The sequence below is a fragment of the Vigna unguiculata genome, chromosome 4 (genome assembly GCF_004118075.2).
Source record: "Vigna unguiculata cultivar IT97K-499-35 chromosome 4, ASM411807v1, whole genome shotgun sequence".
Classification (NCBI taxonomy): domain Eukaryota; kingdom Viridiplantae; phylum Streptophyta; class Magnoliopsida; order Fabales; family Fabaceae; genus Vigna; species Vigna unguiculata.
Window position 1 is genome coordinate 36,125,010 of NC_040282.1, and position 12,402 is coordinate 36,137,411.

General features: G+C 32.7%; 1 protein-coding gene across 1 annotated transcript; it reads right to left on the reverse strand.

The window, feature by feature from the left end:
- Positions 1–140: 140 nt before the first annotated feature.
- On the reverse strand, positions 141–8,087 carry LOC114182285. Its single transcript, XM_028069123.1, has 8 exons — positions 7,600–8,087; positions 6,454–6,548; positions 5,529–5,608; positions 5,326–5,367; positions 5,117–5,244; positions 4,526–4,706; positions 2,920–3,098; positions 141–947 (listed from the first exon to the last, which is right to left on the reverse strand). Exons 1-8 carry the CDS (start codon positions 7,989–7,991, stop codon positions 431–433), a joined length of 1,614 nt encoding a protein of 537 aa, XP_027924924.1. The 5' UTR covers positions 7,992–8,087; the 3' UTR covers positions 141–430.
- Positions 8,088–12,402: the final 4,315 nt, after the last annotated feature.

Below are 12,402 nucleotides of genomic sequence, written 5' to 3' on the forward strand. Positions count from 1 at the left end.
AAAATTGGATATCTACAAACTAAGTCGTAAAAATTAATTGATATTAACTTTCCAAAATTTAACCTTTAAAATTTTTTGAGGGAGATACAATAAGCAGCAGAATTTTAATTCTTGTCCAGACGTAGAAAACCATGACCAAATAGTCCAAAAATGAAGACAACATTGATTTATCACTTTCTTATACGTAGGGTCAATCAAGTTTATACATAGTTAATATCATTCTGTAACAGTTTTATTTAACTTCCCAGAGCAAAATGGGCATCACTGATGAATTACAAAAAATATCATTTACAACATCGATCAAAGACATAATCTCCAGCTTGATCCATCCACTTTCAGTATTCACCGCAAACGAGGTTTATTTTTAGCTCGAACACTGTAACATGTTAATAGATAACCTGAAAAAGAAAATTTCTGTGACAAAAAGGTTTTAGTTGGTTCCTCCTCTAACCCAGCGATGAGATCCTGCTCTTCCCAAACTAGAATAGTAATCGCCCACATTTGCCACAAATAGTGGATCCCTATCTTCCATTGTGCCCTCTTTACAGTCACCACCTGACATATTATCTAGCTCTGTCTTCTCCAACTCTTTCGTCAAATCCTCCATTGTCTTCTTTAAATTTGCTTTGCTCATCTGGCCTGCTTCCTCTGTAGAGAGACCAACCATTGTAACTTTTGGAAGAAAGGGGGTTGCTTTCGTATCTTCCTTATTTACACCTTTTTTAGATGATCCTGCTTTTTCATCACACTGTTTTGGCCATAGGTGATGAAACCAATTTCCAAATGGTAGATTTAGTCTGAAACTAGGTTGTCTGATTGCTTCAGTATTATCATCCAAACTGCAATTAGAAGAGTTTATGCATTCAGAAATTTTCCTATCATCTTCCACTTCAGGGTTCTCAAGGCAACGCCTTGACTCGGTAGCTCTCAGATAAGAAGCTTCACTTCTGCAGGATAACAAATATATGTTACAAAGCATTGAACATCCAACTTTAAAAGTTCTGTTTGATATTGTCCGCTGTTATATTAAAATTGAAATATTATCGAGATTGTCAGTTGCTTGAGCTTATTTGTAGATTAATCTCTAATCAGTTGTAAAGTTGATTTAAGTCGTCGAATAAAGCTTCCTACTCATTTATTAACATGGTCGGGAGTCAACTGATTACAAAAATTATTTCGGAGTTTCAGCTGCTATTCAAATGCAAAACATAAATTCATGAAAATAGAGGGTTTAGCTAGGGTAACGAGTACAACACTTTCTAAACATATGAAATTAGTACCCAAAACATTTTTCAGTCAAGATTTCAGATCAAGCAACAGTATTTGGGCTATGGTTAACGGAAGAAAAAATGAACAATGCACTGAAATGGGAAGGCACCTAGTTCAGTTCTTTGAATTGTTTAAACTTTAAAATTTAAAATTAAAATACAAAGGAAACACAACTGAAAAGATATGGAAAACATTCCATCCAGAACGCTCTCCCTCAAATTTGAGGGGTATGGGATGGGATCATAAGATATCTCGATGGATTTTATGAGTTCCATGATCAAAAGAACAGATTTTTTAAATTGGTAGCAGTAGACCATTTGAGTAAATATGCTCATTTATGCCAAGGGGAAGCTGCACTCTGTCAACGGGGATGTTGGTTTACATGAGTTTCCTAGCGTAATGGTTTCAGAATGATGCAACTTCATTAGTAAATTTTGGCTATGCTCTGGCTACTACAAGTTAAGTGCAGCATATGATCCACAAAAACAGGTGGCCAAAATGGCACCTTTTAACTTGTTCGTAGCACTTTGTGAATCACTGTCATCATTAACTGAAATAATAAGCAATAGCACGAGAGTTCTTGTCCAACTATTGTAATATTTTCCATAAGATGTGTCTTTTAAAATCAGTCGATGGCATGGAGCCATCCTGTTTTTACTATTCTTTCAATATTTACTTAGAAGCTAGACTCTATCACTATAATTAATTACTGCAGTCCCTTACATTAGAAACTTGAAGGGCACAACATTCATTTCGGTAGCATAGGGAAAGGAGTACAATATGTAAATGCAGCTTTTATCATGTATCTTTTCTAGCATTGATCCTTTGAGTCTAACTCAACCTAACAAAATGAACTGGTAAAGGTTTGCACCTATTTACATACTTTAATTTGACATATATCTATTTGATGTAAAATCTTCAACACATTCTTCACACCTAGGACTTGCAAACACACCTGGGACTTGCATCTCAAGCTTGAAAATAAATATTTATGGATAATTTGAGCTTAAACTGAGCTTACACTTAGCGTGTCATGTATAAGTGGATTTTAAGGCTTCGCAGACAAATTCTAGAGAAGATAACGGGGATGACTGACAACAGCTTCCCAATTTAAATCCCTCCATAATCCTGTCCATACTGCATTTCTACAGTTATAAATAATAGGAAAGGATTCTTTAAGCAGTGACAGAACATTCTTCTTGGTGGTTGAGACAAAAAAAGCTCTATTTAGATGAGGAGCCTAACAAATCAATGATATGAGTTTAACAAAATCTGAACCAAATTTACACATTTCCACAGGTGCAATGGTAAAGTCAATGCACAGCACAAACAACTGAATGTGTGTGTGTGTGTGTGTGTGTGTGTGTGTATATATATATATAATAATGTAATAAGGAAGCTCTTGATTTCCCTGTTTAACCTATGTACAACAGACCTGGATATTAAATTATGAAAAAATAATTACATATCCAACCAAAGTTATCTGAGTTGGTATAAATATTATTAATTCTTAGGCAAGATTTGCTAAAACCTTTTTTTTAATGCAAGAAAACTCTAGAAAAGGAAACCACTGAAGTAAAGACAGGAGTTAAATGCAACGAATTATACATTTCAGTTTCAAAGGCTTAAAAAAAAATATATAAAACATACCTTCTCTCAAATGAGTCAACCAAATACGGAAATTTAGGTTGTATGCCTGTTGCTTTTCTCAACCACCTATTACCCAGAAATACTTTGTCAACAGTATAGTGGAACTGGAGTTCGGCAGCTTTTGAAATAACACTTAGTGGTATACTAGGATGACCCATTTCGTCAAGCAACTCCTGAACCTATCAGGAAAAATTCAACAGTGATAATCCATCTTTTTAAAGAGAAATAGGACTAGATATTAATGTTATGTATAACTCAAGTTCATTCCTTCTAAACAAATATAATGAATGAAACATTGAGCACAACTCTTATTTTCAGGAACAAGTTACATGATGTATCTCAGAACAACCTTTCTATTATACACAGATCATTTCGGGTGCCTTTAATTGTTGAGTTTGAGACCATCTTGAATAGGATTTTGAATTGATAGGGCCTGCTATATTGAATTTGAAGTATTTTTAAATTTATGTTACTGAGTTTTTTCTTGAATGTATTCAAAAAGTCACGATTTGAAGTCTGGATAAAGTAGTCACGGAGACAGGATTCTAAAATATAACACTTTCAGAATACTGTCCCTAGCATCAGTGGATCATGTATAAGAAAGCAAATATAGCCTTTTTTGTAGGAGAACTAGGACAAAATGTTGTGCTGCATATTCCACTCTTACATATTACCATGTTTATCTCATAAGCTTCTGAACACAAGTCCTTTAAACTTATGCTCTAACGAACTATCAAATTATTATATATCATCTAAAGTTGTTCACTTGACTTAAAGATTTGAGAAAATTTGTTTTAAGCTTAAACTCTTTTTTTGTGTAAAAAGTCTTGAAAGCTTTATTTGCAGTATATTAACTTCATTTTTTGTATTGTGTCTATTTGTAGCATAAAGGTATCTTTTACGAGGTTTTATCACCAAAAGACTAATGTTACATATTTATCTCTATTATATAATACTAGATAACTATGTTATACATAATTATGTATTCATGTTTTTTTCTCCATATTTTTTTTTCCAAATATTCTTAAACATTACAGAATTTCTTATAGGACAGTTTTGGGTATAGAAGGGCCAAATTTGGACTTGGGCCGAACACTCTTTGACTTTAGGGATTAAAAAATCCTAATCACTTTTTCACATCAGCCACTCTGATGCCACCCGCTCCCAGAATTCCAATCGTTTTCTCTTCTCTAGAAAACCTTCTGCAACCCTAGACAAGAGCAGAAGTTCTGAAAAGAAGGGGCCAAACAACTGCAGAATACGCCACCAAGATGGTCACAAAATACTGCCAGAGATGGCTGGTAAAGAAGTGAGAGAGAAACGCCAAATCAAGAGACAGGTGACAAATTAGAAAAAACAGAATAGAGGCCCAATCCTGGCGACAAGGGCTACTACAGTCACAACCATGAACTACACAACCACGAAGAGCTCCATTGGCCAGGAGCTAATCAGCTCTGCCACTACTCAGCTCCACCATGGCACTATAGCTAGCTATGCACAACTCCATCTGTGAGATTCTTTAGCACTACCGCTGGAAAAAGAAAACTTTCTTTCTCTATCACGTATGTTGTTTAACAAAATTATTTTTTCATGAATTTCATCATACCTCTGGTGGCTCCCCAAGACTATCTCCCATTTCCTCAATAACTTCTGCGGCCAAGTTGTCATCAACCACATCCCGCCGCCTCTGCATGTGCCGGGTTTGGATTAAGGTATGGAAATGTTGATCAACAGCTTCTTCGAGAATATTGTCAAGCATGTTTTTATCAAAGAAGTAGGGAGTATACCTGATTGAACAAAGAAACAATGTACGTGTAATATATTCAATTCCATGCTTTGGTAGAAACGTTTTTTTATCTAAAGAGTTTGGTATCAATGAAACATAATGAGATAAATAATCAAGAGTAAACACAAAACCTAACACATCAAATAGCATATCGCAAATCAACATTATTACTATTACCGAGGATTGAAAACTGACCAAAATCATATTAAATCTGTCAATATACAATTGGAAAAGAAACAAGTACAGAGATTCCTGTTGAATTACATACTTTAATAAAAAAAGAAAGGTATCCATCCATTGAAAATCCAAAACAATTATTTGTTTGATATTAAATATCAAATCAAAAAGATAAAAAGTTGTGGTAAAAAAACTACAGTTCACATGAAACAAGAAAGAAGCTGAGAAACACACCATTTAATCCCATCTGTAGTTGCTATTGCAATATCTAAGTTCTCGGCACTAAACACAGGAACCCCATCAACCTTTTTCCTGACACCATGCTGTGATATTGCCTTCAGCAGTTTATTGGCTGCCTTGACCTAATGGGGATGTATTTATTATTAATACAGAAGGCCGTGAATAAAACTGGAAGATATGCAACAATGAAAATCTAATAATACCTGCTTCTCATTTGGAACAAACTGGAACAAGTGAGGTTTTTCCTGAATGAAGTGTAATGTACAATGTTATCAATTAAGCGAAAAAGAAAAAACTAACAAAGAAGATTAATACATCAAAATTCCATAATTAGGAACATAAATCTGCATGCATTGCCATGTCTAAACAACCTCATCATTATTACATTACATAGAACCAACAGTACCTTGAAATGTTCATAAGCCAGGTCAAGACGACAGGCACCGACCACACCACTTGGAATATTCAGCTTTTTGACATATGAAACTAATGCCATTAAAAATATCAGTAACAAGTGAAAAAGTAATTACTGATCAGATATTAACATTAGCCAAGCTAAAGATGTTAATAGAGTAAATTCATGGACAAGCAGGGAGCTAACAAGGATAAATGGGAACATACAAAATATATACCGAGTTAAGGGGAATATATTAGTCAGTATGAGATCACGATCGGACATAGTAGGCCAGTATATTTGCATTGCAGGTAGCTATATGTATGGAAAAATCCTTTAGGATTCTTGGGGCATCTACGCCCAGTTTATTAGTCCCTTCACTTTGGAACAGTTTTTGTTGGCTTCATATAACAATATGGTAAAAGTAAGGAAGATAACAACTGATTGGGCCCAAATGATTGCATCGTCGAAGGTGCCAATCTGCCACTTGATTTGTGGCTTTTATTTGGTGTGCAGTACATGGCCACTTTAATTTTAGTTGCCATTTTTAGATATGCATAGATTGGACAGCCTTGTCACATTCTTGATTTTATTTTTTCCTTGTATCAGTTTTTTTGGAGTTGCACAGAGGATATCTAATATCTTATTCTTCCCTACTTTTAGGTTCCTCAATCCACCCCAGCAAAATGTTTTTCTTTTCTATTTGAAATACTAATGAACATTCAAATGCTAATCAGCCTTGGTACGGTTAAAGGACACAGTGCTATTTATATATATCATCATAAACATAAATTTCATCAAGTTCTATATAAAAAAATAGATAGGAATATTGATCAAAACAACCTTGAAGCAAATCATAAGAAAGAAATGGATTGGTAAAGCAACAACATACAATTATACAAAGACTAGAGAAATTCATAAGATTTATATATCTAACCTGCATCTCCTAGATCAATAAAAAAGCGAAATACAGGGCCATTTCTCTCACTCTTGGTGATCGCTGCAAATATTTTTTTCAGCCACTCAGGGGTTCTGCAGATGATATATAATAGGTGAAAATTCATATCTTCAGAAAAAATAAAGTTCGTAAAAGCTTGATCTATATGACTAACAATTTCAACCAAGCATCTTTATCTTTGCTGAAAATTCCTTTCAATGTTCACGAATCTATAATCAGCAACTCCTAAACTTCTTCAAAGCTTAAGCAAGATGTCCCACGTTTGCTACACAAGTAAGGAATTATCTCACAAGAATCACATCTTCACTCTTAGCATCTCAGGTAGTAAGATCACTAAGTGCAACCAAACTCAAGCATCACATATGATATGGTTGTGTTCGGCTATATATACTTGATTAAACTCTTATCAAGCATGTATCACATAAAAGACTTACATATAAATACTAAGCTTCAGAGTTGACGCAATTATACTGTGCCAAAACATAAATCCAAACATGCATCTAGAGAGTTAATTGAAATATGCTGGTGCAGATAACATTTTATTCTCATTAGCTTTCTGAAGACACTTTCACAAATACTTACGCCGCAAGATGAGCTTAAATAAGTTCTTCCAAATACTTGTACGAGTCCTAGACAGTTTTATCAGAAAAAATGTTCTATAGTGTAGATTTTTGTTTCATCTTCGATTATAAAATGCTACTTTTTGTTCATTTCTTTTTCTGTTTTCAAATGTTTCATGTTTTCATTGACTAACAACTATATTCATATAATCAGTTTATCATCCATCTCATTCCACTTCATTTTCTTCCCACCTCTCATCCACTCTCACCACATCACTTGTCACGTTTATCACTTTTTCTCTCAACCTTTCATTTTTTTTCTCTGTCTCTCTCTTCGTAGGTCCTACCAGTCAAATCCACCCCAAAATGGATTCAACATTTATATGTCTCCCACTGCAAACAAAATGAAAAACGCCATTCTTGAAATTGAAATTCAAAACGAAATTTTAAGAAAAAATTTCGCGAACCATTACTTTCAGGAACTAACAATCCCTTTTCTTTTCATCTCGAAATAATTCCAAAGACCAAGAATAAATAATACGATTCCTAGAAAAGAGGGAGGAACCTTTTCGAAATGAAGGGAATGTCAAAGTGCGTGGAAACAGCCATGAGGCCCGTCCCGGAGAGGTCGCACATGCTGAACACCTGCCCGACGAAGGCAGGCCCCCCGCTGCCGCCCTTCCCATTGGCGCCTAGCCGAGCGACGCTCACCGATTTCGCGGCAGGGCGCGCGGGCTCGGCGGTGCTCGCGGTGGAGTCGAGGGCGTTTGAGGCTGAGAGCGGCGGCGCGAAGAGGAGAGGGAGAGAAAGTGAAGAGGGCGGGTGCGGGAGCGTGAGAGACGGAGGGTTTGGGGGATTGAAGAGAGATGCGAAGTTAGAGGCAGTGGATTGGAGGAAGGTGGCGATGTGGTTGTTGTGGTGGCGGCGACGGCGGTGAGGCTCTGACGGAAGAGCCATGCAGTGAGCATCGACGGATGAAGTATGGGTTGGGAATGGGGGGTTTTGAGGTGAGGGAGTGACGGAGGGAGAGTGTCGAGGAATCAGTTATTTTCAAAGGATGAAGAGCTCACGCTAATGTGACCTTTATTTTATTTTCTTCTAAATATTTTAAAAATAAAAATAAATAAATAATTTATAACCTATAACAATATATAAAAATAAAAATAAATAAATAATTTATACCATATAATCTATAACAATTCATAAAGGGGATTCCTCTTTTTGTGTCCACTTTTCATTTTCCAATTTTACTTCTAATTACTATTTTAAAAATTAAAAATTTATTATATATATTTTAAAAATAAATATTATTGATCTTATAAAAATTTAAAAATGCAGATACACAAACGCTGTCGCGCCTGTGTGTTCCTTAATAATATATAAAGAGATTTTCTCTTTTATGTTCACATTTCAAAATATCAATTTTATCCTTTAAAATGTAATTATTTATTAAAATTTTGAAACTTGACCATTATTTTTATAAACTTTTTTTCTCTATTTGTCAACAATTATTCTCTCACCTTTTTTTATATATTTCACTTTATTTTTAATAAATATAAGTTTATTTTATATATTAACTTAATAATTATAACAATATATAAAGAGAATTCCCTATTTTGTATCCACATTTCAAACTATCAATTTTATCCTTTAAAATGTAATTATTTATTAAATTTTTGAAAATTGATAGTTATTTTTAATTTTTTTATTTATTAACAATTATTCTCTCATCTTTTCTTATATATTTCACTTTATTTTTAATAAATATAATTTTATTTTATATGTTAATTTAATAACATTATATTATCATCACCTACTAATATAATATCACGTATATTTAAAAATACATACCTACATAAATAATAACAATTGTGAACGTCAAAATGATTTTGAAAATAGAAACTAAGAAAAATGTGTACCTTATTCAAAATAAATAAGTGATTAAAATAATGATATTATTTTTGTGATACGATAAAAATAGGTTAAGTTAACTTTACATCAATTCATACTATGATATTTTAATCAGCAAATTGTTTGTGGAACATTGAACTAAGTTGTTTGGGGTATTGATTTTTAGTTAAAGTCTAACTGGGAAAATGAAAAACATATTTGAAGGGAAAGATTATCAAAATCTATTTAATTAGATATATCAGTTTTTGTCTTAAAAAAATATTGGATTTTTTTTAATTAAATAAAATTTTAAAATTTGAGAGACTAACTTTTTAAACAAATATAGATAATATTATTTGTGAACATTAGTATTATTATATTGATTAACTCTCTTATTATATAGTATATCATACATTAAATGTTAGGAGACAATTTTAAAAGTTGATTGAATGATTTTCTTTTAAAACTTCAGCACTTTTTTGTGAGATGTGTTTTCTTTAATATGTTATCATGTATTTTAAAAAATTATCATATATATTATTACACTTTATGTTAATTTCATATAAACAAGACTCAAATTTTATAAAATTCCTAACAAAGAAAATGACTTAGTAAGGCCTGTGTGAAAAATAATCTTTTGGATTGGACTTTATTATTGAACTCAGATTGATAATGACTAAAGAGTAGGAAGGAATTGATTTTCATGATCTTCATAATTTTTGTTTGGGCATGCTAAACAAAAGTTTGGTTGGAAGTTTGCGACCAAAATATTATACTTTCTTGTGTTTTCAAATTCAAATTGACCACACCATATTTTTTGCAACATCAAAATTTTCTATAATAAGTTTTATCAATGTTTGTTAAAATAGCACTTCCCATTAGGATACTTCAAAGTTGGATGAGGATTGCAAATTTAAAGTTCCCACAAAAATTTACAAAAATTCTTTGGCTTTTTGCTTGGAGTTCTCCTTTCACATGTCGATGTATATGTAACGAAGAGCATTTAGATCTCTTGTTAGCCAAAAGATTTTTAATTTGTTTCAAATTGTAAAATATCATCATGAACAAAATGATACAAGTCTTTCTTTCTTAAAAAAATAATTTATTTGTACTTATATTTTGATGTCGAATTATCAAAAAATAAAGTAAATAAAGCCTAAAATAAATGTGTACATATCATTTCTTTTACTTATCTCATCAATCGACAAAATGGGTCATTGAAAAAAAAAATAAAGTCAAGAGTTATCTAGAATGAAAATCCTCATTCACGTTCTAATAAGTTTTATACCAAAAAAATTCATATATTTTTATTTATCATGTCATAAAAAAAAAAAATATATATATATATATATATATATATATATATATTACATGATTCTACTATCGAACTTAAAGGAAAAATTATAACTATTAAAAATGTCTATTAAATAATGTCTATAAATATAATCATAATTCTAACCATGAATAGATTAAGAATATTTCTCTTAATCAATAATAAAATAATAAAATAAAGTAAATAATTATATTGTTGGAACACAAAGGTCTTGAATGTTTAATTTACGCAAAAGAGACTTAAATTGTGTTTTTTCCAACGCCTTTGTAAAAAAATATTTACTAATTATATCCTAGTAAGAACACATTAAGGGCAAATGATGTCAGTTGTTACTTCATTACAAACAAAATGACAATTAACTTCAATATGTTTTATTTTATTTTTTTAAGAAATGAATTTGTAAGTGAGATCAATGGAACTCCTCAATTCAAAATATGATGTAAATGTATTATATGGGTCTATTGGATCTATTCTACCCATTTTACCCTTTTCTTATACCAAAATGAGTCTAATTCAATTCAAAATCTACTCAATTTGATACGCCATACTGATCAAGACATTTACCAAATCTTATTTCTATCAAAATAGTTCAATCTTACTTTACAAACATAGTTCAATATCTTAGACACTTATCAAAATTTTATCATCACCATCATCATAAACTAGAATAAGTAATATTCTACCTTTTACTGGCTTTCCGTACTCGAATATAGCTTTTATCATACCTAAACTTTACATAATTGAAAACATAGTCACTCACAACTAAAGACCTTGAGAAAAGTATTCCAAACATGACAGAAATTAGTACATGATAGAATAAGCTAAAAATATCACCTTTCTCAATTGTCTTTATTAAGAATGATGACTAAAACACTATACAAATTAGAGAGAAAATTTTTTATAGAATAAATAGAAATTTACTTTATTTTAAAATCCAGTCAATCTATAATGTTCCTTAGCTCTTGAATTGCTCCATGGTAAGATCAAATTCTTGTTAGTATTATGGTGCTTGATTTAGTCCCACATCGCTTAGAATAGTGAGATGTGGTTCTCTATTTTACTATATAAGAGATTCTATGTAAAACTTTAAGATACACCAGAAATACAAATACTTCCTAGTGTAGTCGTGGACGTAGGCATACACATTGTACGCCGAACCACGTTAAATTCTCTGTGTCTATTTTTCTCTCCTTTATTCTTTCCTTTATTACCTTGTTCCTAACAATTGGTATCAAGAGCCATTTTTCTTAGTATGCTCTGTGGTTGCAGCATTGTCTGATCTTCCACATCAGAAAAGATTTGGTTTCCACTTTTTCTTCTTGGGGATCTCAGTTTAGAGAAGTAGTGGAAGCTTTGGTCAAAAGCCGCAACAGGAGCTATGGTCAAAGACAGCAGGAGCTTTGGTCAAAGCAGCAAGAGCAATGGCATTGGAAGAAGGGAAGGTGAGGATTGAGAAGTTTGATGGCAGTGACTTCGCGTTCTGGAAGATGCAGATAGAGGACTACCTATATCAAAAGAAGTTGTATCTACCCTTAACAGGGCAGAAGCCAACCGACATGGAGCAGGCATAATGAGATTTGTTAGATCGGCAGACACTCGGTGTGATACGGTTGACATTAGCCAAGAATGTTGCGTTCAACATCATGAACGAGAACACAACCGTAGATTTGATGAAGGCATTGTCAAATATGTATGAGAAGCCATCTGCAGCCAATAAAGTGTATTTGATTCGCAGGCTAGTCAACCTAAAAATGGGTGAAGGTAACTCGATTACTAATCATATTAGTGAATTCAATACAATTATTGCGCAGTTGACATCAGTGCAGATAACATTTGATGATGAGGTGAAAGCATTAATTTTATTATCATCTCTTCCGGAAAGTTGGAGTGCAACTGTTACTACAGTTAGTAATTCTGCAAGTAATAGTAAGTTGAAGCTTGATAACATCCGTGACTTGATCTTAAGCAAAGATGTTCGCAGGAAAAGTTTAGGGGAATCTTCCAGTTCTAGTTCCGGTTCAACATTGAGTACTGAAACTAGAGGAAGAAGTAGCCAGAAAGGTCGTAATCAAGGCCGAGGCAGATCAAAGTCTAGAGAGAAATCAAAACCAAAATTCCGGAATGATATCACTTGTTGGAATTGTT